This window comes from Ursus maritimus, unplaced genomic scaffold, assembly GCF_017311325.1.
Source record: "Ursus maritimus isolate PB19 unplaced genomic scaffold, ASM1731132v1 scaffold_34, whole genome shotgun sequence".
Taxonomy (NCBI): domain Eukaryota; kingdom Metazoa; phylum Chordata; class Mammalia; order Carnivora; family Ursidae; genus Ursus; species Ursus maritimus.
In genome coordinates, this window is record NW_024426008.1 from 22,958,039 (window position 1) to 22,986,024 (window position 27,986).

General features: G+C 37.5%; 1 protein-coding gene across 3 annotated transcripts; it reads left to right on the top strand.

The window, feature by feature from the left end:
- Positions 1-1,700: 1,700 nt before the first annotated feature.
- On the top strand, positions 1,701-27,937 carry CDC37L1 (cell division cycle 37 like 1). 3 transcript variants are annotated; one of them, XM_040620301.1, is made up of 8 exons: positions 1,701-2,003; positions 5,968-6,249; positions 8,865-8,958; positions 16,410-16,525; positions 16,891-17,013; positions 20,606-20,770; positions 21,166-21,227; positions 24,706-24,811. In XM_040620301.1, the coding sequence occupies exons 1-7, from the start codon at positions 1,872-1,874 to the stop codon at positions 21,187-21,189; spliced, it is 936 nt and encodes a 311-aa protein (XP_040476235.1). In that variant the 5' UTR covers positions 1,701-1,871; the 3' UTR covers positions 21,190-21,227; positions 24,706-24,811. The 3 variants fall into 3 exon arrangements, with proteins under 3 accessions (XP_040476235.1, XP_040476234.1, XP_008689230.2); XM_040620300.1 differs by lacking the exons at positions 21,166-21,227; positions 24,706-24,811 and adding an exon at positions 27,701-27,937; XM_008691008.2 differs by lacking the exon at positions 21,166-21,227 and having other exon boundaries at positions 1,702-2,003; positions 24,706-26,354.
- Positions 27,938-27,986: the final 49 nt, after the last annotated feature.

Consider the following 27,986-nt stretch of genomic DNA (forward strand, 5'->3'; position numbering starts at 1 on the left):
TGCAGGTAGACAAATGAGTCTGAAGTACTTTAGGTCAGGGCTTGAATTTCAATTAGGAAGCTGTCAATACACAGATGTTATTTAAAGCCACAAGAACAGATACGAAAATTTAAGGAATTCTAAAATTCGAGGTTGGTTAGAAGGGGAGGAGCCTGTCAAAGAGCCTTAGGGGAAGTAGTGAGTCAGGTAGGAGGAAAACCAATAAAACAATACTTAACATTTATAAAGGGCTTACTTCAAGCCAGGCACCGCTCAAAGCACTTCGTGCCTTCATGGAAACAAACAGAAGAAAGTGTTTTCCTTTTCTTTCTCCCTTTCTGTTTTAACTCCCGTGGCTTTCCCTAACCCCAAAGGTTTAGGCACAGTGCTTCTCAACTAATTTGTAATTAATTATTAAGGTATAACATATATTCATTGAAAAATATTCAAACCGCGTAATACAGTAAAGCTAAAAACGGAAAGCAAAGAAACTCAGAAACTTTCCTCCTAGCCTGATCTACCATCATTTACAATTCTTGTTCACTCTCCAGGAATTTTCTATACACACACACACACACACACACACACGATTTTTACACAGATTGGAGCATTCGCTCTTGTTACGTAGGTAATTCTGCATTTTTTTTTTTTAACTCAACACATTCTGGAGATTTTCTGTATCGGCACATACATATCTACTCTTTCTAAAGACTGATACCGTACTGTATTAATATACCATTAAGTTCCTCTACTGATGGGCAATTAGATTGTCTCCTGTTTTTTTGCTGCAAAATGCTGCAACAAACACCTTTGTAGATAAATCATTGGATATTGGTACAAAAATAACCATTGGATAATTTCCTGGTAGTTAAATTGCTGAATCAAAGCCCTTAAACCACTGATATTGTCAAATCACCTCTCCAAAAAGGTTACATAAATCACATTCTCTTTAACGGCATTCCCTCACATCCTGTCAACACTCGGTATTGACAAACCTCAAAGTTTGTCTACGAGACTGAAAAAATGGCGTCTCGTTTTTATTCGGGTCTCTGTAATTGTGAGTAGGGCAGGGGCGTGGAACTGCTGAACGTACACGTTTTGAAGTTAGACCCCCGGGCTGGTCTTCTTAAACGTGTGACCTTGGGCACGCTGGGTGTATTTCTTCTCAACGAAGGGCACAACGAGAGCGCAGGCCTTCAGGACTACAGGAGATGCGTGGGATACCGACTGCCCCGGCTTGGTCCGCTATCACCCGCCCTCGTCTGCATTTCCGAGCCCCTCTTGCCCGCGTACTTCATCGTCGGCGCCCTCCTCCCAGGCAACTTTCGCAAAACTCCTGTAGCGTGGAACTCGAAAGGAGCGAAAACTTGGCTCTGCTTTTCAAAATTCTGCCCTATTTTTCGCCCACCCCGGCCTCAGAACTCCTAGTTTACAGATGAACGTGCAGAAAGGAGTCGCAGTTTTGTAAACAACTTGCAAAGCGGACACGACATCTCTCGACGTCCGAGACCCAAGGCGCATAGCGTAGGGAACGCTAGGCAAGAACTGCTTGACACTACGTGACCCGCAAGGCCGCGAGGGGTAAATTGGCAGGCCTCAAAGGTTTCAGAGAACGGAATTTTAAACGCGAGCCTCAGACCCACCCACTTCCCGCTAGCCCCAGGACCAGCCTCCCGGCCCCGCCCCCAAACAGGAAGTGACGTCTCCAAGAGAGTCCGTCTTCTTCCGCCGTCCGCGGCCCAGGCTAGCGCGGGGTGTGCGTCGGCGTCGCGGCCAGCAGAGGGATTCTGGGTAACGGCCCCGGCCGGCTGGGGCGGCTGGCTCCGCGCAGCAGGTTCCACTCACGCCAAGTCCGTTGGCAGTGGCGGTTCTAGGGCTGGGGGCCGCCGGACATGGAGCAGCCGTGGCCGCCGCCAGGACCTTGGAGCCTCCCTCGGGCCGAGGGTGAGGCTGAGGAAGAGAGTGACTTGGACGTGTCCCCCAGTTCTCCCCGCTGCCCGCAGCTGTCGGGCGGCGGCGCGCAGGTGAGCAGGGTCCCGCGTTTGGTGAGGGGGATGGGGAGGTACTGTCGCCAGGCCCCCAGAGTCCCCTGTCTCTGCGACTCTCCGTGTGCGCTGTTCTGCGCCCCCATCTCACTCCCGGGGGTCCGGAGCTTGATGCCGTCCTACTGCTATTGTAGCATCTTCTGAGGGCTTCTAAGAGGGGCTGGCCAGATATTCCCAGCCTCCACCTCCACGCACACCTTTTCACCTTGGCTAATTCCTTCCGATCCTTGGAAGATGTTCCTCCCCCTCTCCCTCCCCTACCTCGCTCTTGACAGCACCCAGATTTGGGGCGGCTAACATTATAACGTTGACCCTTTGTCCCCTTGTGCGTGTCTTTATCGGAGCGCGTTATTCTGTTGAAGGCTCTGATACTTGTGCACGGTTAATAGTTAGGAACAGTGAATGTTGTATTTCAGTAATTCACTGAGCTCCTGACTTTATACAGATTTAGGATCCAATTTCACTGACATCTGAATAAATTCTGTAAACTTCGCTTTTGATGCTGGTGTAAATCTGTCTCATTAACGTGACCATTTTTCCCGTCCGGTTATGTTTTAAATTTTGCTTCACATCATTCACCAGTGACAACATACACACGTTTGCCTTTCCTTCAGACTTCTTCCTCACATTCCTGGTGCTACTTGTGGTTTTCAGTCTTTCCTCTGAAACTTACGCAAACGACACACCATTTAAGATTTTTCTGCGTCCTATCTTAGGGAGTGCTTACATACCCTTATCACCTTGTCCTGGTTTTTCTCCTAATCTGAGTGTTTGGAAGTATATTTCAGGAACACAGACTAAACGCTAATATGTTCGGTGAAATGAGTTATAGGTGTGTCTCTGCCTTCTAGGCTTCTTGCAAAATGGGGTCCCTGAGAGCTCAGCTGAATTAATAGTTTTTCTATAGGCTCTTCTTGCTAGCTGTTAGTGAAGATGAGTTATTTAAATCGTTTGCCAATAAGTGTAAGGCCATCGGTCCTGTGCCCAGCTCACTGGGTTAGTTGGCTTCACGGAGAAAAATGCTGTTTCATAACCCTGGACTGTACTTCAGCCAGCCAGTCTCTGGGAAAGTGCAAGACATTTTTTAGGAGGCCAGAATGAGAGTTGATAGGTCAGTAGTCACCCCCTAATTATGGATCACTAGTGTCATCTTTGTATACAAAATGTGTTATATGAGCATATAATGAATGTGTTATGGAGGGAAAAAAAATGAACAGCAGCTGCTGTTGTCAATTTTGAAGGCATATGGAGAGAATAAGAGATCTCCAGAATTTCAGTGCATTGTGGTTGAATCACAAAAGTAACCTAAGGGAAACTCTGAACTTAGAAAATATCTAAGCTGGATAATACCTGGCTGGCTAAGTAGGAGCAGCATGCGACTCTTGATCTTGGGGTTGTGGGTTCGAGCCCCATTTTGGGTGTAGAGATTACTAAAACAAAATAAACTTTAAAAAAATCTGTATAGTTTTTACTTGTGCACTTGGAATTGTAAGCTTATTCAACTGACAGTGATTTTATGAGTAAATAGACTTAACCTTCTTCATTAAAAACGATTTCTCTAGATCCTATAGCTAGTTAGTGGCAGAATTAAAACTAGAACCACTTCTGACTCCTAGTACAGTGTTTTTTCCTACCTGCTGCACTTCCTGTCCTGTGATGTAATGTAAAACCATATGGCTGACACAACCTTTGGTGTTAAAATTTGCAAAGCGATTACTAATCCTAAGTTAGTTCGTGTGTTTATAACCCAGTTACTTGTCTTGCTGACTTTAGGACTTGAATTTTTGGGTTAGAATATTTAGAAAGAATAAAATGTTTAATTAAAATTATCAACATTTTACAATTTTTAAAAAAACAGCTCTGGTTTAATTTTACCAGACATGGGGAATCTAGGCATCTTAGTGTCATATGTGATGTATAGTTCTGATATTCAGTTAAAGTAAAAGGCAATTCAGAATTTAGAGATCCTGTTTGAGCATTTTAATGTAAAGTTACATTAGTAAACCTAATGCCAGCAGTTCCTTTTTGAATTCATGTTCATTAAAATATTATTATGTTTAATGTTCCTCTAAAACCTCAATGTGTTCACAGGTAAAATGTGATCTTTTATTTTTTTTTATCATCTCAATATATGTTGGATAGTGTGCTCAAATGGCCAGATGTTGTCTGTGTAGTCTGTGGAGAAGAATTTAAACATGAGTCGTTTTTAGAATTTAGAGATAAGATTTCTATGTTTGATTTGAGACATGAGTATTTGTTCCCACATAATTGGAAAATGCAAGGTATTTTCGTCTGTCCATGTTGCCTTTCTTAGTATATCTTTGTCTTTTCTTACAAAACAAATTTTATAGCTTCATTATTCTCCTTTTCCTGGCCCCTTCTTAAGCATAGCTAGGCTACAGTTACTCTTGATCCTAACTAAGATAGCAAAAAATAAAAACAAATACTTTACTTGGTTGGTTAGGGCCTTGTGGTGCCTGGGCTCCAAACCTGCTAAATGAGTAAATCACCTGAATGGCAACAATGTCCACATTTGCCACAACAGAAATCTGAGACTCAGCTCCAAAGTAGAGGCCTTGCATGCTGCTTTCCTCAGAATTCTTTGCCACCACTAGTGTGTTCCAAGAAGTGGAGAATCATTTATGCATCTAAGATTTATGGAATTCTAGCCCCTCTAGAAGCTGCTGGTTGAGTAAACAAATAAGCACAATATTGTGTGAAAACACCACTAAGAAGTATGCAAACCTTGGGTGGGAAGGGAAGGGATTAGAGAAAATTTAAGGAAGTGATACCAGAGTCTGGAATGGAGATAGGAGTTAGGGGATGAGGGATTGCCACATTGAAAGGGGTGGGGGATGGAAAGAATAAGCAAACAAGTAGGAGAGTAACTAGAATTGAGTCTGGAGAGATAATAGGAAGTGAGATCATGAAGGACCATGCCATGCCACAGAATTTGTGCTTTATCCCAAGACTCTACGAATGCGTAAAATTATCACATTTGTTTTTTGGAGAGATTACTCCAAGTCTGGTATAGTGGAGAATGGCGTCAGATGAGAAGGACTATATTTATATAATTGAAGTATGAAATTATAAGGGCTTGGGTAGTGATGCAGATTAGGGAACAAATGGAAGTAAAATTGTTCTGAATACTTAGTTTGAAATTGGTCTACATTTTGGCCGAGAAGTCATAAATAATGTGCCTTCAGCTTTTATTTTGTAGAGCTGAAGAATATAAGGAATTAAGCACCCATCCCAGAGCTGTAAGTGTGGTGTTTCAGTAAATATTAAAACTAATTACTTTTGCTTCTAAGTGGAACAGAGTCAGTCACCAGGATGGACCAGTTTTTGGTGGGGTTTTTTTGTTTTTATAATTTTGCCTATTTTGATTAGGATTAAGTTAAAGAATATCTGCCTGAGAGAGTCAGTTATAAACAGAAATTGCTCATATAAGAACTTCTCAGATCACCAGGGATTGGGATAATATAGAAAGAAAATAGAAACCAAGAAGTGATTACTTCTAAATAAAAGGTTATTTGCAGTGAGGAACTTCCAGAACAAAACTCTGAAGATCTGGTTTTCAGCAGTTGTAAGGTGATGGACTAGCTTGAAGCTTTTGTTCTCATTATTCTGCTGTTTTAGGACTATGAAGCTATAAATCAGATGTTTCTTGAGCACCAGCTATAGGCAGAACGTTGTGCTAATTATCAGGCTTTTTGCTGCTGTTAGTTGTCAGGAGAGCGGTATGGATTAACAAAGAAGCTTTTAGAGTCTAGTTGATGAAAGAAGACCTATAATATAAAAGTATAACTGCACACCACAGAAGGCAGAATGCGTATGTACCAAAAACATCGTACAGCAATCCTTGACTAAAAGAAAATTGAATTGTGCTGCATAAACATACCCGTTGCCTTCTTCATTTCTTACAATACTGTTTTTTATCCAGATGTATAGCCATGGAATTGAACTGGCTTGTCAAAAGCAGAAAGAGTTTGTGAAGAGCTCTGTGGCGTGCAAATGGAATCTCGCTGAAGCTCAGCAAAAACTTGGTAGCTTAGCCCTGCATAACTCCGAGTCCTTGGATCAGGAACATGCCAAAGCACAAACAGCAGTATCTGAGCTAAGGCAACGTGAAGAAGAATGGCGGCAGAAAGAAGAAGCTCTAGTACAAAGAGAGAGAATGTGTCTGTGGAACATGGATGCCATTAGCAAGGATGTTTTTAACAAGGTACGGCTTTTTATTGGATTATAATGAAAGAAGAGAAAATGGAAGTGTTTGTACAAACCATTTGTGCATATTTGGTAACAAAGCAACAGAACCTCTGAACAGTATTCAGTTTTGACAGTTTATGAAAAGTGTTTGTTACAGAAACCTGTATCCCCAATAGTGTCAAATGTGGGTAGTCGTTAAAATAAATCTATGGCTGTAGCATGGCACACTGAATGTAAGGGTGGACTCTGGAATCAGACCCAGATCTCAGCTTTGTCACAAGCTGCTGGCTTTTCACCTTGGGCAAGTTGCTTAACATCCCTAAGCCTCAGTTTCTTCAATAATATGGGGTGGGGATGAAGACTGAGGTAATTTCTTAAAAGTCCACAGGATAGGGCCAGGCATGTGGTAAAACTCAGACATTACTAGAGTTTTCTGATGTTGCTATCAGCTTGCTATCAGTTTTGTAACACTAATGTGTAGATACTGGATTTATTAAATAGAGTCTTTCACTGTTACTTACCAGGATGTATTTAGTAAACCTCAGGTAGTAATCCAGATTTAGCATTACCAACATTACCGAAAGGATTAGTACAGTTTTGCCAACTTAGTAGTTATTAAGAGTAGAGTTCAATTTCTCACTGGATTATGTAGGCTTTATACTTTGTTGTATCTAAAGAGGAAATGGGCAATGAAATTCATTTTTACTGATGTGTAAAGTAGCACTTCTTTCTATTTGTACTAAACTCTGGAAACTTCAGGGATAGACTGCTCTTTCTTGTCTAAGTCCACGTTCACTTTATCTTTAACCATCATTACTCTCTAGACTTCTCAGTCCGTGACACTATTTGTTTCTGTCCTAGTATCCACTCTCAGCCCATCCTCTTCAGCACTTTTAATTTCCTTCCGCTGGACCAGCCCTAGTTCTGCTACAGCAATAAAGAATACACATAGGTTAAATGTATGACAGCACTAGCTCTGTCAGTGCTTTGTTAAATTGAAAAAAACTATGAGGACAGCATGCTTACTATAAAAAAAAGCAAGTATGTAAAATAGACTTGAAAGGCTTCCTTCACTTCCAGTTTCATTCCCAGAGATAGCCACTGTTAACAGCGAGTTGTATCTTTCTAGATGTTTTATGTGCTTGTGCCAGTGTGTATTTGTTTCTGCACACACACACACACCAGGATCATTCTTTATCTGAATGATTCATTGTATCTATATATACTGTTCTAAGGGGCGTGTCTTCTTAGTACTTATTTCTGGTTTGCATTTATGCACCATAACTACTTAAAAATTTTTTTTTCCCAGAGGGAATGGTCAAAGTAGTGTTTCTTTGTGTAATAAAGTTAATGTCTCTTAACACAGTGGTCACAAAGGAAATATTTTCATTTGTCTCTGTTTTTAATTATTTTTGTTGTTGTTGTTTTTGAACTTAGGTTCTAACATAGCCTACATTTATACCACAAATTAATTAGGATTATCTTTATGTTCCAGTCGTTTGCTCAAAATCGTACATTGATTTTGTCTGGGAGCTTGAGACTTGAGAGGACTGGTCTAGATCTGCGCTGTCCAACTCGATAGCCACTAGCCACATGTACTATTGAGCGCTTGAAATGTGGCTAGTCCGAATTGAGATGTGCTGTAAGTGTAAAATACACACCAGATTCCAATAACTTAGTACCAAAAAAAGTAAAATATTTCATTAATTTTTTTTTTGTCTTACATGTTGAAATGATCATATGTTGGATATGTTGAGTTAAATGTGTTACCGATTTCGTCTGTTCCTTTTTGCTTTTTAATGTGGCTAATACAAAACTTTATATTTATGACTTGGATTATGTTTCTATTGGACAGTGCTGGTCTAGATAGCAGGATATATAAAGGAAATGTTTTTTATTTTGAAATACATAAACTTGTGTGCTTTTGAGTTGTAAACTGGCAGCTAGTTTCAGATTTTTGTTTTTGGCAGTGATGATCATAAGGTTTAAATGGATCACAGAATGTTCTGAGAAACTGTTCTGCCAGTTTTTCTGGCTAGATAAAAACTTCATCTTGGTCTGCTTTATGGCTTATTTACTGAAAATAAGCACCTCCTTAATAGAAATCTGTACTTGATTTCAGAATGAAACTGGCCTCTCCTAAGAAAAGTTTACAACAAAGGTCTATTTTAGGTTTATGTCTTAGTGAAGAACTTACAATAAGTATACTTTATACACTTCGAATGTCTAAGTTTATTTCTAGCAAGAACTCCAAAGATTAGGCCAGAGTTGCAAATATTTAATAGAAATGAGTAATGTGAAATATATATTATGCATATAAAGGATCTTTCTATACTTTGATAGGAAAATTCCATTTAACAAAAAGGTTAATGCACTTGGAGATTTTTGTATGATTTCTAAAATAATTCTGTAATTTTGCACACATACCATTTTAAAAAATAATGAAACTAATACAAGAACATTTTCATTTTTTAAAAAGAGTTTAACAGATAAATTTAATAATATAATATCAGTATAGTACTATACCACCTTTTATAGTGTCTATAGGAAACATTGCTAGGCATTCAGTATCTCAGAAAGAATATTCAGTGAATATAAAATCTGATTTTAACTTCAAGAATTTTTTCTTAGAGTTTTATTAATCAAGATAAAAGAAAAGAAATAGAAGATGAAGATAAGTCAAAATCATTTATGCAGAAATATGAACAAAAAATCAGACATTTCGGTAAGTCTGCTGCTTAGTTTCCTTCTTTTATAAAGTGTTTGATATCGGGGTGCCTGGGTGGCTCAGTCATTTGAGAGTCTGACTCTTGATTTTGGCTCATGTCATGATCTCAGGGTCGTAAGATTGAGCCCTGGATAGGGCTCCGCACTCAGCAGGGAATCTGCTTGAGATTCTCTCCCTCTTTCCATCTGCCGTCCTGCTCGCTCGCACTTTCTCTCTCTCTGCAAAATAAATAAATCTTTTAAAAAAAGAAAGTGTCTGATATCATAAATATGTGTACAAAAAGTGTATTTATAAAATGGGGACCAAAAAGAAGATAAATGACAGAACTCCAGTTTTGTGGCTACTTCTGGCACTTGTACAGCTCTTGCTTTAGACTGAGAAGAGAAGCAAAATTCAATCTATATAATGCTACCCTCTAAGACACAGTCTTTGCTTACTCTATAGCCTCTTTCCATTTCCCAACTAGTCTTTGCTTTTGTCATTTTCCCTCTTTGCTTCCATGGTATCTGATTATTTTATGGTTATAAGATTAGCATTCATTTTTAGGTTTTGGATATGTTCCTGTATAATTCATACAGATCCTTCAACTGCAATTCAGATAAACATAATAATAGAAATATGTATACAAACTACTGAAAAATAGTTTTCTCTATCGGGGAAAGATGCCACCATCTTCCCACTTCCCACGAGAGAGAACATCTGAGCTAGAGTATGAAGAACACATAGGAGTTCTCCCTGTAGGTAAGGGAGCAGCAGCATCATGTGCAAAGGCAGAGTCAGGAAACCACATGCTCTGTTGGGTAAGCAGTTGGTACTGCTGGGGTCAGAATGTCCCTGGGAAGTGTTAGGGGTTAAGGCTCAAGGCATATTTTTTTGATCCCAAGTAATATGTTAATTTAGTAAACACAGTTTTCGTTTGAAATATGTTAATAAGCTTATTAAGTGGCATTTTGAAATACATTTCCAATGGTGTTTTTTTTCCCCCTCAGTATTTAGAATTTCATTCATCCTTCAGTTTTTATTAGGGCAGTGGATAGTACTTCAGATTTTTTTCCCTTTTTATGTAGTTTATTCATAAAGGATTCATTTTTCTCATATTTCTTTTTTTTTAAAAAGAAGGCTGTGTATTCAGATTAATTCAAGGATACAACCTGAAGAAATGAACAAAGTTTACTTTTAAAAATTTTGTTAATGAGTCTTGGTTGTGATAATGTGATTTGCCACTCGCACGTGTAGTCCTTGCTTCCTAGACCTATGTGTTCCCCTGCATCTAGTGGAATAGCGTTCTTTAAGATATTGTCACCGAGCTGGTATTCTGTAAGCTAGTTGCTTTGGAGCCATGGGAAACCTAGTAGGTGCAAAACAGTTCCCTCATTTTTGCTGTAAACTGAATGCCTCAATAAGAAACAGTTTTGTGTGGGAAAATTAACCCAATCTCAACAAGGTATTGTAACCCACCTGGCAGTATAACTATATTTAAGTCTTCAATAAAACATTTAACCATTCCATAAAACCTGCTTCTGGGTAGTGATATTTATAAGACCAGTGAATTTCATGAGCCTATTGTCTTCATACCTTTTGCTGTAAAATGAATATCTGGGTCAGGAACTAATGTGGGGGGCACCTAGGTGGCTCAGTCGTTAAGCGTCTGCCTTCGGCTCAGGTCATGATCCCAGCGTTCTGGGATCAAGCCCCGCATCGGGCTCCCTGCTCAGCGGGAAGCCTGCTTCTCCCTCTCCCACTCCCCCTCCTTGTGTTCCCTCTCTCGCTGCCTCTCTCTCTGTCAAATAAATAAATAAAATCTTTAAAAAAAAAAAAAAAAAAAGAACGAACTAATGTGGTATGGTACTAAATAACTCATTTAGTAAGACCTCAGTTGTATTACTTGTAGAAGCATGGCCAGAAGGGAGGGCAATACCAGATCTAGAATGGGTTTGTTCAAGTGAGGAACCACTGGTCTCTCCAAGATGAAATGGAACCAAGATAATCAATCTGATACTTGGTGGTTGACTGTCCGTCCGGACTGTCCGTCCGGCATATGGTGCCATATTTAGTTTTCAGCACTGGTTTCTGCTACTGGCAAATTAGGTATTCAGAGGCTATACTGGAATACCTTAATGGGGAGATCCCATGCCATTGAATATCTGCATAATCTCAAGTATGCCACCATAACCCTTGAGCTTATGTTATGTAAGCAGGGAGATGACTGAGGAAAAGGCTGACTTGACAGCCACAAGTGATTAATAAGCAGTGATTTTGCCATTGCGTGTTGGGGGCTTCCAGTGTCCATCCTATATTACTAACCAGAGCCTTACTGTCTTCAAAGCCAACCAGACCTGATAGCTACTCCCAGATTCACATTGCGCCTGTTTCTTAGTGAAAATGTACACTGGCTTTTTACTTTGGAGGAGATACCCTACTTGCCACAGCCCCTTGCATCCACAGAAATTTTACTAAGCTGGTAGGCTCCCAAATTTTCATGTGTTTTTTCCCCACTTTCTGGCATGTATGTATCTTACCAGGACATCTGGATACCTGCTACTTCCTGCTTACCAAGTTCCATCAGTATGAAGTGGGCCAACGTGTAATCATATGGGATGATGAGATGATGAAAGTCCCTGTGTACTAAATTGTGGCACAGAGCCGACAGAGACCTTAGGAAAGATAGTGAAAGTTTAATGCTGTTCCTTCTGGGTAGAAGCAAATGTTTCTGGTGTTATGTGCTTACTGTGGTAAAAGGGGAAAAAGCATTTGTCAGAATTATGACTACATTGATATACTTCTTTGAAGTAAACACATCTGGAAGAGCAGCTGTAATTAAAGCTTCTGACTGGAGGCTTTCCAAATTTGGATTGCATTCCAGACTCTTGGAAGACATGGGCCTGATACATGGGGGGCTGTGAAGGGCTCCAGGGGCTCGATACCGGTACTTCTCTGTGGTTTCAAGTGTACTTGACATTAACACTTCCATTATGGTATCTGTTGACTATCTTATGTTTTTTTTGCTCTTATAATTAGGTGGACTTTACATTTAATGATAAATGGTACAACCATATCATGGAGTATTTTTGAAGCAGTAAAATCTTGATTTCCCCCTTACATTTGTATTTAATTTATTAATTTAGTAAATTCATGTTATATAAATATAAAATACCAATTTAGCAGCAAAGTCTGTTTTCTTTTAAATTTCGCAAAAGTTTTATTCAATGTCATATGCATCTTTTTCTTTTTAAAGATTTTATTTATTTATTTGACAGAGCAGGAGAGCACAAGCAGGCAGAACAGCAGAGGGAGAGGGAGAAGCAGGCTCCTTGCTGAGCTCTGAACCTGATTCGGGGCTCGATCCCAGGACCCTGGGATCATGACCTGAGTCGAGGGCAGATGCTTAACCACCTGAGCCACCCAGGTGCCCTCGTCATATGCATCTTTGACGTCACTTTTCTTTGTGATCGTCGCAGTGGCTTTTTGATGAGCTAGCATAGTTTTTCGTGGAACGTCATCTGTCCACTTCCAGCCAAGTTAGCTGTGATTTAACATTTTTGAGTCTGTAGGATGTTGTCACTGGACATTTTATCGAAAGCTATAAATGTTTATATAAATACTATGATGGATCTTTCTCATTTGTATGGAAGGGGATATTCAGTCTCCTCAGTGTAAGCACATACATTTTGCTTTTCAGAACACATTAATGTACTGTTTTTGAAAAACATTTAATACAGAGTACTCCTGAATAGAATGTAGAGTGAAGTGAATAGAAAATTGATATGTATGATAAGATTCTAATTTTAAGTCATTAAAAAATAAGCCCAGGAGACACCTGGGTGACTCAGTCCGTTAAGTGTCTGCCTTCGGCTCAGGTCATGATCCCAGGGTCCTAGGATCGAGCCCCGCGTCGGGCTTCTTCCACTCCTCACTCTACTGTTCCCCCTGCTTGTGCTCTCTCACTCTCTCAAATAAATAAATAAAATCTTTTTAAAAAATTAAAAATAAGCCCAGAAAGAAATACATTAAAGTGTTAACATAATTTTCTCTTGTAGGATTGCAGATGGTTTTTCTGGATTTTTCAAATTCTTCACAATGAATATACGTTATTTTTATAATAATGAAAAAATATTTTTAAAAGGTTTATCCCAAGAATTCAAGGATGGCTTAACATTGGAAAATTTATTAATGTGATTCACTGTATTGACAGTTTATAATAGTATAACCACAGGACTTGGTGAGCAGTTTGATGTGGGAAGAATGGAAATGTCTAGAGGAATTTCTAGAATTTTTGAGTGGGTGACATGGAGCCTAGGAAGCACCATAGATGGCAGGGAGAGAAAAATGGGTTTAGTTTCAAATAAGATGAATTTATGTGCAAGCATGTAGGTAGAAATAGTTGTCTGGTGGTAGGTGATTAGAAATACAGCAGACCTGAGACTGGGGAAATACAGAAAAAGAGGTCATTTATCTTTCATTAAGAAATTTACGACCTCTTGGGGAGAGTTTTAGCAGATAGAGACATTAAAATGGTAAGTATAATTTAAAGGATTCAGATCTATTACTCTATAATGCAAAAAAGAAGGGGAAATCAGTAACAATGTGTATTGGAGGACCATTTTAGAAATTAGGTGGAATACTGAGAGCCGATGGATGCATTGGGATTTAGATGCTGAGGAAAATACATAGGTGAAAGCACATAATTAAAATATTTTAATTTGTCAAACTAAGGTTTTTCAAGCATTCAGAGATTGGTTGGCTAGTTGAAATGACTAGATTAACCTTAACCAAAGTATTTAATATTTAATGAAAGAATGAATTGTTCCCTTTTGTGTTGATACTACCTAATATTTACTCTCCGTTAGACACTGTCCCAAGTGCTTGATATGTATCAACTCATTTAATTCTCACAGAAACCCTCTGAGCGAGATACTATTTTTAGCCTTATTTTACAGAAGAGGAAAGGGAGGCATAGAGATAGGCAAGGCATAGTAAGTGGAAGGCCAGTTTTCGGACCTATGCAGTTGATTTCCAGAGTTGGCTTGCTTAGTCGCCATGCTAGATTGTGCTACTCTCTATTTGTTTATAAGTTTGTTTACAAATTCCAAAATAACATTAGTAATTTCAGCTATGTTCTGTTCCACTAAAGCCATCAAGTAAGTATTTTGTTCATAAGATTCCACACTCTTTTCACAAAGGCGTGTATGGACTACCTGTAACCTAACCTCATTTTCATAATAATTGATATGCATTTTTGAAATCAGGTGATGGTAGGTATTTCTCAGATATAGAAAAGCTGTGGTCAACCTCAAGTATTAATTTTGTTTTAGGTATTAAATGGATAGTTTAAAAATTGTAACATTTAAGGGTACCCTTCCTCATGATCCCTGTAAGTGTCATTAACGTATTATCCTTCCTGTAAAAGAAACTAAAATGGATAGGATTTGGTGCCTCAGTAAGTTGTGATGCTGCTGTAGAAGTAAACAGAAGCAATGTGCTCTCTGTGGATGGTGGACAGAGTTGAAAATACTACCGGTTCAGGAGTGTAACAGAGCTAACACAAAACTGCTTCATAGGATTTGTTTTATGGCTTCAGGTATAAGAAAGAAGGATTATGCTTTCTTTAGATCTGACCCCCAGAAGTTACTAGACTCTTTAAGTATACCTTGAGAAGTAGTTTTATTTTTTATTTTATTTATTTTTTTAGATTTATATATTTGACAGAGAGAGAGACAGCCAGCGAGAGAGGGAACACAAGCAGGGGGAGTGGGAGAGGAAGAAGCAGGCTCCCAGCGGAGGAGGAGCCTGATGCGGGCTCGATCCTAGAACGCCGGGATCACGCCCTCAGCCGAAGGCAGACGCTTAACGACTGCGCCACCCAGGCCCCCCCCCCCGAAGTAGTTTTAAATAACTTTCAAAATCATTGTGTTTCTCAGAATTTAAAATGCCCTATCACTGTATCCAAAGTGTTGGGGAAATACTTCATAAAGCTTCTAAAACTCTTTACGTGAAAATGCTAAAATGCTTACTCCCTCCTTTTAAATGAGAAAATCATTTATTTTCAGTTGGTTCCCATGTGTTGCTAAATGTGTATTTCTCAGTAAGACATTTGTCCTCAGTTTGGTTCTCATTTGTGTTCTGATGTGGAACTTTAATATATAGAAGTTCAGTTTGTGTCTAGAGGAAAACTTTACTGCCAAACTGTTGAGACCACCTTATAAAATGTCCACAATGATTCAGAGACATACAAACTTCTTTAGATGAGTCTTTTTTTTTTTTTTAAAGATTTTACTTATCTATTAGAGCGAGCAGGGGCAGAGGGAGAGGGAGAAACAGACTCCCCACTGAGCAAGGAGCCTGATGCGGGGCTCAGTCCCAAAACCCCAGGATCATGACCTGAACCGAAGGCAAACACTTAACCAACTGAACCACCCAGGCGCCCCTGGATGAGTCTTAAGAATCTAAAGCTAACATAGTTAATTTGTTCAAGCGTAAGTTTTACTGAACAAAATTAAAAGCTGAAGGCTTCGCTGGTTCCATGATAGCATTGACTTTTTCACCAAATTTCTTACTAATTTGGATGAAGAGACACCTTAAATAGTATTTGGATTAACTTGATATTTTGAAGCAAAATGGTATCTGCTTTCAAGTATGCTTAACTGATTTTGTTTTCTATTTGTTATAAATATAACTAAATGATTAACATGACTAAAATGGTTAAAGTGTATTTACTGTTATAATACCTACTGGATTGGTTTTCCATGCTGGCAACGTCTGACCATATCATCTTAGACATTTTTAAATAAATAAGAGATAATGTGGTTTTTCTGTTTTATTAAGTGTTTGCTGAATACAGTTTCTTGAGGTTTTGCTTTCTTTGCCATCTTTCTAGTAGAAAAAATTGTATTCTGTGAATAAATAATATTGAGTCTCTTGAAATCATTTGTACTCAGTTCAGCGTAGGATGACCAGTCATCTCAGTTTGCCTAGAACTTCAGGCATTTCCCAGATGCAGGGTTTTTTGGCTTTAAGCCAGTCACCCTACTTTAACCTAATTATCTGAAATAAAACTTTTTGTGAACTTTGGAAGCTATTTCCAATACATTGGGTATTGCTTTAAAAGAGTTTTATCCCGACGCCTGGATGGCTCAGTCAGTTAAGTGTCTGCCTTTGGCTCAGGTCACCATCCTGGAGTCCCGGGATCAAGCCCTGAATGGGACTCCCTGCTCAGCGGGGAGCCTGCTTCTCCAACTCTGCCTCTCACCCCGCTCATGCACTCTCTCTCTCTCTCTCAAATAGGTAAACTCTTTAAAAAAAAAATTGAGTTTTATCCCTCTTATTTGTTTGTTAACCATCAACAAATTGCTGTGGTAATATGAATCATCTTTAAAGAGAATCATTTAAAATACCAATTTCTTTATTTGTAAGAGTATTTGACAATTGTGGTTTAATTCTTTTTTTTATAGGTATGTTGAGTCGATGGGATGATAGTCAGAGATTTTTATCTGACCATCCATACCTTGTATGTGAAGAGACTGCTAAATATCTTATTTTATGGTGTTTTCATCTAGAAGCTGAGCAGGTATTGTATGAACTTTGAGTTTCTGGAACCTTAGTGGATTCTGGTTTACTTTTTTGGTTTTTTGTTTTGTCTTTTATGTTACTTTAAATGAAAGCAGGAAGTTTATTAAATGGAATTAATTTTTTTGTTTGTTTTTAGATCTACTTGAGTTTACTGTGGGAATGTTTTTAGTTGTTTTAGTTAGCATATGGAAACTTTTCTCTTGTGTGCTTTCTTTGCTGCCTCATTTCTCTTGTTCCCACATACTATAAACCCTTTTCTTTTTTAAGCTATTGGAAAATCATGTTTTAAAATACAGATAGTAATCACAATATTAAATACATTTCCAGAGGTATTTCTCATGATTTTAATCTGTCTATTTTCAGAAAGGGGCTCTAATGGAACAAATAGCACATCAGGCTGTTGTAATGCAGTTTATTATGGAAATGGCCAAAAACTGTAATGTGGATCCAAGAGGGTGTTTTCGTTTATTTTTCCAGAAAGCCAAAGTAAGTAACTATTTAATATTTTTAAATGGGAAGATTAAGCCTTAGCTGAGACCTCTTTGGCCCATATACATCAAAGAATGCCACAGGCTAAACTCTGTATAGATATTATAGTGGGAAAACTTACTTTGCTGATTTCATTCTAATTTAGACTTAAGGGAGCTCTGTTAGAGGCTGTACTATAGCATGCATGTGAAATGGAGACTCGTTTAAATGAATGTTTGTGTTCAGGAAAATTAAGACTAATGCATCATTTATTCAGCCAGTAAGTGTTGACCGTCTACTAATGCAAGGACTGTTTTCAAGATGCTGAAGATACAGTGTTGAACGAAACAGATACAGTATCCTCCATGTATAGAACTCACAGTTTAACAAAAATAAAGTAAAAAAAGAACTCATAGTTTAATGAGAAATGACTTTTCTAATGAAATAAAAAGAAACCTAAAATTTCAACAACTAGAAGAATGGTTAAAAACAACCTGTGGTACGAAGAATATTATGACAACCATTAACATTAAAGAAGAATTTTTAATGAACTGAGAAAATGCTATGCTAAAAGTCAAAGGAAGTGATACATATTTATATATAGGATGATGTTGGCCATATTAAAGAAAAATAGACATGTCTAGAAAGATGAAATACCATTTCACACTCACTAGATTAGTAATAATTGAAGAGTTGTACAAGAAGTAGAGCAATAAGAGTTCACATTCACTGCTTGTAGGCGTATAAATGGGTACAACCACTCTGGGAAATTTCCTAGCGAAGTTGAACAAGTGGTAACACCCAGAAATTCTCCTAGGTATATATACTAGAGAACAGATTTCTCAGCATGTGGTCCAGGGACACCCAACTGTCTTCAAGACCTGGCTTCGGGAGGCCTTGAGTCAAAACTGTTTTCATAACACAAAGATGTTATTTGATGCAGAAGCAGATGTGTGAATCCAGCCATCTTCTGTTAAGCCAGACTTGTCACTAAGTATTTTTGTTTCAGAAATGAGTTTTTTTAAAATAAAAATGTTAGAAATGTTAACATGTAATGAGTTTGTTGTTATATGTCAGATAATATTTTTCAAATTCCTGGGTTTTAATTTCTAACACAGTGAACGTTGACAAATAATAGCCCACATAAACAGGACTCTTTAGAGTCCTCAGTAATTTTCAGCACTGTGAAGGGAGTCCTGAGACCATGAAGTTTGAGAACTGCTGCCCTTGAGAAGCTCTTATACACGTGCACCACATACCATAATGTTCATAGTAGAAGTGCTCATAATTGCAAAATGCCTGGGAGCAACCCAAGTGTCTGTTGACTGTAGAATGAATAAACTGGGATACTCATTTGGGTAAATATTAACCAGCATTACTGTGGATGAAAAAACTAGAGTGTGAAGAAAAAAAAAGTCACAGAATGATATATCCAGTATCTTTTAAAAAATATTCTATATTCTTTTATAAAGTTACAAAACAAGCAGAACTAAATGATATATAGTTGAAGGGTACGTAAATAAGCAGTAAAACCGAAGAGGCAAAGGAGTGACTTTTAAGAAGAAAGTCACATTAATGGTAGCCTCAGAGAAGGGAGAAGAAATGCTCTTGGGAACTGATTCGTAAGATGCTAGTAATGATCCATTTCCTAATTTCTATGGGAACATAGTGGGGTTTTGCCCAATAAACTACATACGTATTTCACATGGTTTTTTTACATATATGATACATTTCAGCATACACAATTAGACGTTAGAAGGACATATACCAAAAGTTTAACTTTGATTATTCTTGGGTGGCAGAATTACACATGATTTCCATTTTCTTTAATATATACTACAATGAACATAATCCCTTTTATAAAGAGGAAAAAATGTATTAAGTTAAATGTATTGAATTAAAAAAAATATATCAGGTTGATAGTAGCCCTACCTTAAATGCTCTAAATGCTTTTAAAGTGCAGCCTAAATAGGTAATTTTCCCAAAACAGTAAGAGTTTTAATGAGTAAACGATTGAGTTGGTATTTTAGTTAGGCTTCTAATGACTATTCTAAATGTTCACTTGACACACAGGCATAATAAAAACCATACTTTGTTTTTCACCTTACATGAGTGGATATGTTTGAACTAGTGCTTATTAATAGGATAATGGAACATAGCCAACATATGTCTAGTTTTTGAAATTTACTTTGTCAAAATAGAACTGAAAAGTCTTCAATCTTAGCATTTTGTTCTTAATAATTTTCTAAAATTAAGGAATAACTAACTTTCATGGTACTTATTACTTTGTGCCAGGTACTATTCTAAGCACTGTACATGGATTAACTCATTAAATCCTCATAAGATTTTATGAGGGTTATTATTTCTATTTTACAAGTTAGGAAATTAGCATAGAGAATAGTTTACTTAAAGCAAAAATTAGTCAAGTCTCTCTAGATCGAAATCCCCAGGCCTTCGGCGTGCAGTAAAGCCCGCAGCTGTGCCACTTGGCTCCCTGCATAGTTTGTTGCATAACCATTTGAGAAGGATTACTTGTGGATATGAAGGCTAATATCCTGTATGTCTGTACAAGTACCATATGTTGATTAAAGTGAAATGCTGTACTAAAGGAAATGACTGCTAAATTCATAAAAAGATAGAATGGCAGCACAGAACATTGTCTGCGTGATTTGTATAGATATTGATGTTAATAAGTAACTCACAAGTTTTAATTTGATTACATAACCTAAACTACATTAAAGAAAAAATAGCATTCCACACAAGTGGGCCCAGTGATACTATGGAATGAGATTTTGACAAAATCTTGTCCATCACCTTCAAAGCCTAAAGTCCTATTAACATAGGGTAAGTGCTGTGTCATTCTTTAACTGCAGAGGAACCCTAAGTGGAGGCTACTGACAATTGCGTGTTTTACATCAAGAATCTTGATTATGAAACGGGGATGTATTGTATGGTGACTAACATAATATATTAAAAATCATTTAAAAAAAAAAAGAATCTTGATTATGTTCTACGTTATTGGAGGGAGGTCCCCTCCTGCAACATAATACTCATTATAGTTTTTCCTCTCCATAATGTTGAAAAGGTTATTTGCTTCACTAAGGTAATTCCAGAATGGAATTGAATGTTGAATTTTATTTGGTTTTCATGGCTTTACAAATAGGGAGTATAGAGCTGGAGATTGACAGAAACAGGTAATAGTGCCTTATCATTAACTGCTGGAGAATTAGGAGGTTTTAAGAATATCCCTTGGTTGTTGCTTGGCAATGTGAGAGGTTAAATGTGAACTATTTTGGATCTTGTCAAGAATCAAGAGAAATACGGAGAATTCCTACTGTTGTTATATTTGTGTGTGTATATACGTATTTGTGTGTATGTATGTATGTTTGTTTTATATTCCTGGAGCAGAGGGAAATGGAACAAACCATTAATATTCCTATAAAACAGGTCGTCTTCACAAATCTGACAGGGGTCTTGGTGGTGTCTACGTACATTTAAACTATTCATCTCCTCTTTACTTCCTCCACTTCATATCTAATATGTTTGTTAGAATTTAGTGTGCAGTTTTGAAGTCTTGAAAAACAGAGTCTTTGTTTTGTGTGTTTTCCAGGCAGAGGAAGAAGGTTATTTTGAAGCATTCAAAAATGAACTTGAAGCTTTCAAGTCAAGAGTCCGACTTTATTCTCAATCACCAAGTTTTCAACCTATGACAGTTCAGAATCATGTTCCCCATTCTAGTGTGGGATCTGTAGGTTTGTTAGAATCCTTACCACAGGTAAGTTGGAAAAGTAAATATTTGTTAGTTTTGTTTTTAAAGATTTATTTATTTGTCAGAGAGAGCATGCGCACAAGCGGGGTGCGGCAGGCAGAGCAGGCAGAGGGAGAAGCGGGCTCCCCGCCGAGCAAGGAGCCTGATGCGGGACTCGATCCAGGAGTCTGGGATCACAACCTGAACCCAAGGCAGACGCTTACTCCACTGGGCCACCTGGGTGTCCCTAAATACTTGTTTCATTAATTTATTCACATAACTTTTGTTCTTTTAGACTACTCTTTGTTCTTAACATGTAATGTATGCGAGATCATTTTAAATATTCTTGCCTCAGAAGATCACTCTTTCATTTCATGCCATGTTTTGGCACTAAATCTCTTCCATCTCTTGGGTATTTACAGAGACATCAAATTCCACTCCTTTAAATATAGAAGAAATGAGTTGTACCTAAGCACTCTTAGAGGCAAGTGTTACCTACTGATCATCTCAATCATAAATTTTTCAAGATGGCTCCTGAGGAACATCTCATTCTCAGCGAACTGTACTGTTAAGAATTTCTTGGGATGGGGGCACCTGGGTGGTGCAGGCTGTTGAGTGTCCAGCTCTTGGTTTTGGCTTAGGCCATGATCTTGGGGTCGTGGGATCAAGCCCAGTGTCCATGTGGAGTCTGCTAAAGTTTCTCTCTCCCTCTGCCCCCCCAACCCACTGCATGCCCACACAGGCTCTCCCTCTTAAATAAAAAATCTTAAAAAAGAAAATTTTTCTTAGGATGAATTAGCTTCAGAGCATACAACCAAGTGGCAACCAGGGTGATTTGTTCCATGAGTTTATTTAGTATTATTTTATGAAATGTTGGTGTTGCCTGCCAGAGGTAATATTTTTAGTACATTAATGCACCTTCTGCTAAGCTGCTCTTGCTAATAATGTTCACCAACTGTTTGAGCCTCTGCTGTGAGATCAAGATAAAGCTGTGTTTCTAGCATGAAAGGATTTCTGTCGGAAGAGGGAGATTTAAGTTATCACTAGAAAGTTGCTGCGCATGTTGATTTTAGTAGCATTTTAATTGAGCCCAGTCATCTCATTTCCTGGCCCCAAGATTCTAAGACCAGCGTTAGCCAGTTCAGTCTGTTGCCTACGCAGTGAAAAGAGCACACTCGTTCAGAAGACAATGTGAGGAGAGCCCTGTAGTTTGAAATCTCATATAGTGGTAGGATTGAGATTTTCAGTATCTACACCTTATGTCTCTATAATTTCACCATTTCAGTTACATAAGTCATAGGCCAAAGTGACAATTAAGGAAAACAATTGATAATATTCAACTCAGCCAAAAATACTAATTCTCAAGGATAAGAATAATCAAGGTCTTGATTTTTACATATTAGTAATACTTCCCCTTCATTACATCTATAAGCAATATTCCCCCTCCATTTGTCCTACAGACTATCTCTTAATGCTCTTTAAATATAGCAATGATTTTATTTTCCGTTTTTTGAGAAATAGCCCACAGGGAAGTAGTCTTTCCAAGGGAATTTTATGACTGTAAGACACTGTCAAGTCCAATATTATAAACCTAAAATTAAGATATCACATAATGAATACAAAAGAAAGAAGAGACTTTGAAGGATGTTATTGGTTCTAAACATAAGAGGGAAAAGATACACATTAAAATATCCTAAGAGGCCGGTATTATCAACAAATTGCTTCTAGTTCGAGAGAACTAAGTTCTTACTGCACGTATCAGAGAGCTGCTGAGTCTGCTGCTCAGCCTCCCTTGGCGAGATGGGGGGGCTGGGGCTATACTGTTTTGACACTTTAAAGTTGCCAATATTATCAGGATTGTTCAGACTTAATTCATTTGAGCTAATTCCTCATGGTTGGAGAAGTTGAGCATCCTGGTCTAGTCCTCCTGAGGGAAAGAAGGACTGGATAAAATTGCAGCTAGATGCACAGGACTGTAGACTGGGTGATGGGAAGCTTTTAGGAGAAAAACTTACTGTAATAATTATATCCCATTTTTATTACATCAGTTTATAGATTGCAAAACACTTTTCATATGTTGTTGCATTTCATCTTCTCAAAAGCCCTGTAATTCATTTTCATTCATTTTTATGGATGAATAAACTGAAGCTCATGGAGGTTAAGCAGTTTGCCTGAATGACACGGCTAATACTCCAGTATTCTATCCTGCTTCACTGCTCATTCACCCGCACTTCAGACTGTTGTTGAATCAGATGCTAGAAACAGGACAGGAGACACAGTCATGTGCTCTTACAGAGGACTAGTCACTGGGATGAGAAATGTGTTGAGAACGTTCCTAGATGAAAATATAGGGTAATCAATGGAATTTCAGTGTAGATTAAGTTAGGTATGTTGATTGCTTTTTGTTTTTTTAAGTCTCTCCGTAATGAGGTCTTAACAGTTCTCAGGGAGACGGATGATGAGTTCTGGAGGAACTCCAGTCTGGTCTTGGTAGATAGTTGTAAGCTCTGTTCTGAAGGGCTTTGGAATTGGGCTTGCATTGTCAGAAAAGGTCTTAGTACTCTGTTTCTTCAAAGAATGGAATAGTGTAATGAGAGTTTAATAATTTTTTGTAAAACTTAAATTGGCATAACACTTCAGCTTTTTTTTTTTTTCTTTTTCCAGTTGACAATAATCTTGTGAAATAAGCAAATACCATCATCCTTAGTTTTGAGAGAACTAAACCAAGGCCTTATGGACAGAGGTGTTATAACAGTTACCTTAGGTTTATCCTATAGACCAGCTTTTAATTTTATTCAATGTGATGAGTAGTTTTCTTTGTAAGGACTTTATTACAAGAGGTGGTAGAGGCAGGATTAGAACTGAGGTCCAGCATTGTGCGGTATTCCGGACCTCCGTCAGTTACTGGTGCCACTTCCTTCATCAGGACTTGCTGGGGAATAATCTGGCGTCTGGCTAGCTTTTTGACTTTTACAAATAATGGAATTGCAACGTATTGTACTTTAAGAGAATCTTTTGAAAACTGTGCCTCCCTATGGGGTGGGAAAGTTTAAGACATCTATCCCCTGTTTGGACTATTTTCCTAATTGGTGTTCATTAAATAAACAAATGAAAACAGGTGATAGCGGTAGTAAAACTCTGAGTAGCTAGCAGATATTCAGAACAACTGAATAGACAAAAGTGAATTCTTAGGGAAGAATTTCCTAAGGTCCTGGGTCTTAGGGCTTATGTCCCTAGTCGTGGTGCTTTAATAAAAATAGTTTTATTTTTGCATTTATTGAATAAGGTTTTCTTCCTAGCTTTAGAAATATACAGATAGGATATTTATGAGTTTAAAAAATAAACAAGATCCAAATTAAAATATTCTTTTATTCTCAATTTTTAAAATGTGGATCTAAGTACCTCTGAAAAGATTAGTAATTTCCCACTTGAGTTTGTTTTTAACCTTTGAAAAACCAATGTAGACTCTGAAGGTAGCTGTAATTTTTACTTGGTAAATGCATTTTTTTTCCTTATGCAAGTGTTTTGTGTTTTTAATATTTAGTCTGGTAATTAGTAATCTTCAAAACGCATTGCCAACTTAGAGCCGTATTTATCTTTTAAATTGTCAGTAGCTTTGTACATATAATTACATGGAAGATGTACCCTTATATGATTAAATAATTTAAATTGCAAGTTTTGTTAAAAGGAAAAAAAGTTAGTGTTTATGACAGTTCAATTTTTTACATGTATCTTTGTCACATCCTCTTTGGATCAAGTGGTCCAGTCTATTTTCTTTATCTTCTTGGGCTTCAACCCAAGTTGGACTCCAAAGTCCATTTTCTTTCCCACCTACTTTACTTTTACTACACTGCAGAGAGGTAGAGGGTGTGAACTGAATATGTAGTTGCGTACACTGACATGAAACTCGTTCTCATCCATTGTTTCTTCCCGATATTCTTTTTTTTTTTTTTTTTTTCCAGAATCCAGATTATCTTCAGTATTCTGTCAGTACAGCTCTTTGCAGTTTAAACTCAGTGGTACATAAAGAAGATGATGAATCCAAAATGATGGACACTGTATGATTTGGTTAAGACTGCTGAGGCCAAGTGCTATTTTGTTACAAGAAAGGAAGAACTTGGCTATTTTCTTGACACTTTTATGGGTGCTGCACTTTATTTTTGTTCGGTTTTGATGGGAGGGGAGAAAAGAGTACTGAAACGTTTTGTAAAATTTTTTTTATGTGCTGCTAGGTTTTTTGATTTTTTTTTTGGAAGAGAGGAGTGGTACCGTATGTTGCAGGAAGTCAAACTGGACTCTTTTTTTTTTTTTTTTGGCTACTAAATTTGCCTTTAATCTTATTGTTCTCAGTTTTGGAATCAAAGTATGAAAATCTGCACAAATGCAATGTTTACAAGAACTGGTTGATTCTAGGAGGCATCTGCTACAGTCTCTTTTTATGTGGATATGTACATGTCCTACTCTACAAAAATAATTAAACATAAAAATGTACTTGTATCCTACTGCACATTTCGCTGTCAGGTCTGGTGTTGCATCATAGTAAAAGCAATAAATCAGTAGTTGGTAATCTACTTTACTAAATAAGCTGGGTGGTAAAAATTAAAACAAAGTCTTTCCCTCTAAAATAATATTACATTTGTATTTTCGACACCATCAGTTAAATCCTTGACTATAATATCATTTTTATGTAGATACTGACTTTATGCCCTATGTATTCTCAAAACTATATTACTTAGAAGTTAATTTTACCCTGTTGACTTTTTAATATTAAGGGTTATAGTAATATAAAAAGTGATAAAGCTAATATAGTTTTTTTTTTTTTTTTTTTAAATAAGATCAAGTTCGAGCTCACTCTTAATTTCTTTACTTGACATAGTCTGGGATCTCTCAGGGAGCAAGTTTTAAAAGAAAACTAATGGCCTGTAAGAACAAACAGGAAGAATATTCTGATTTTTTAAATCATGGTGATTTGTTTCGTTCTGATGTAGCCCAAGGGCTTTTTTAAAAGGCAGGAGAAATCTTGAAGACCTAACTGCCTCGAGCTGCCAACTCCTTACTTCTAAGAATTTGGTGATCCTTGTCAGTAATGATGGCTTTCACTACATTTGTCGTTTCTGTCCTTAGGTCAGTTACCATAGAATGCTTCTGAGCTTTACTACTTTCTGTAGAATTCATTTCAGATGTGCCAGGGTATTTGAGTATTCATTTGGAATTAGATGACAGTGCTAATTATGCTATCCTTATTATTGAGGATTCATCTTCTGACTTAGGGGAACATGGGCTTTGGTGTGTATTGGGTCTAGTCTTTGGCTCAGTCTCATTGAGAATAGCAGCACACATTTGGAAGACGGCTGACTGGGATTGGGACTGCATGTCTCAATTTGAGAAACCAAATGAGGCTAAGGGACCCATACGGTGATCAGACCTGTGACCGTGGCCTCATTTGCACCTTGTGTTAACTGAGGTGATAAGGCACGTGATACCCATAGAAATGGACTGGATTTATTGAATCATACTTCTGTAACATCACAATCTTCCTGGTTTTCAGAATAAAACTTTTTGTGCTTTTGATAAAAATATATACTCTATAATAAAATGTTTGACTAATTTATATGGTAGTATTCATCAGCCTGTAATTTTTTTTTTAAACTAATAACCTAGTTATAGAAGGTTTGTTTTGCTTCCCTGTTCTGGAGTAAGCTCTTGTTTTTCCCTTCCTGAAATAGAGATTGGACACAGGAGTGAAATCCCTGATTTCACGGAAGTATTACTTGAGCCATTACTTTACATTCCTCAACTTCACCTTTCCCCAGGATTTGCCTGGAAGCACCCAAATTGTTTTGAATCTCCTTTGCCTTCTTTAAGTTAGAGGTATTAATGACCAAGTACTGGGAGGAAAGAAATGACCAACAAACTGGGTAAACTACTCCTGAAGGGTTTTTTGGTTGTGTTCTCTGAAACAGGAATTATTGAAGAGCTATTTAAGATGTGGCTATATATATTTTTTTTACTTTCAAAGGGAAGCGTTCTCTGTTTTGTAAATATGTGCGATTGAGTTTACTCTGGGAGCCCGACTAATGCCATGATTTGCACTTAGAGACTTTGACATATTTAACAGTACTTTAGTTCTAAGAACAGTAAATTGACACCCTTTTTATTTTTATTTTGCTTTAGTACTAAGAACTACCCCTTTTAAGAAAAAAGTCCTCTTTTCTGTTTCTTAACAAATACCAAGCAAAGGGATAACTCATATTTCAGATTGAATTTTGCTGGGCTGTCCAGACAGATGAAATGTCCCAACAAATGAAGGAAATGTCTTTGGCATCAAAGTATCCATCAAAGATTCTTATTTGATAAAATTAGTCTTCTAATAAAAGATTTTTTTTAAAAAATTAAGTAGCTACCACTTCATTTATTACCTGTTAACTTAATGTTATCTTATCCATGGTAGTGGAGATAATACTGATTAAAAACCCGTCTGTAGGAGATAGATGAGTAACATTCTTACCCAGTTACACTGTTAGTGGGCTCTTTCCCATTTTGCGTAAGCTCATAATGTCCTATAACTTCTCTCTAGGAAAATTGGGTGTTCTTTTAGATTAACATTCCTGTTCCCCTTTTAAGAGTGAATTAACATGCTGACCAAAGAACGTGAGTCTGGTTTAGTAAGTGGGTTTACTTACAGGATGAAAAAATTGATTGTGGATTTAGGCAGAGTGATCCTGAAGTTAAGCATGGGGCATTTTCAGAGAAAAATAAGAAGATGTCAATATACTGTTCTCAAGATCAGTCATGTGTTTTAGTACTTAAATTAGTGTGGGACAGAGATGTATTTGTCAGGTTTAAGGTCATGCTGTTCACTTCAGTTTTGTCACTATATCATACGCATTTTAAAAATTCCTAAAATCCTTTGCATCCATTTCCCGTCTGTAATAGATATTGTATACCATTTCACAGGTCTCTGAGAAGTGGACTCATGGAATAAGTATTTGCCTGCTTACTACGTAAGGTGATGGGGGGGGGGGTTACGAAAATGAATAAACGTTGATTATGAGTTGCTTAGCATCTAATAATGAAGTCAGACCATTCTCATTAGCCTTAAAGTTTTCTCTTTTCTAAGTATGAAAATGATTTAAAAAAAAAATTCTTGCATCTTTCACTTGGTTTCTTAAAACAGCATGATTCTCTTCAAACACTTAAGAGTCCTTTGATAAAATATGAAACATCACCAAATTGATTTACT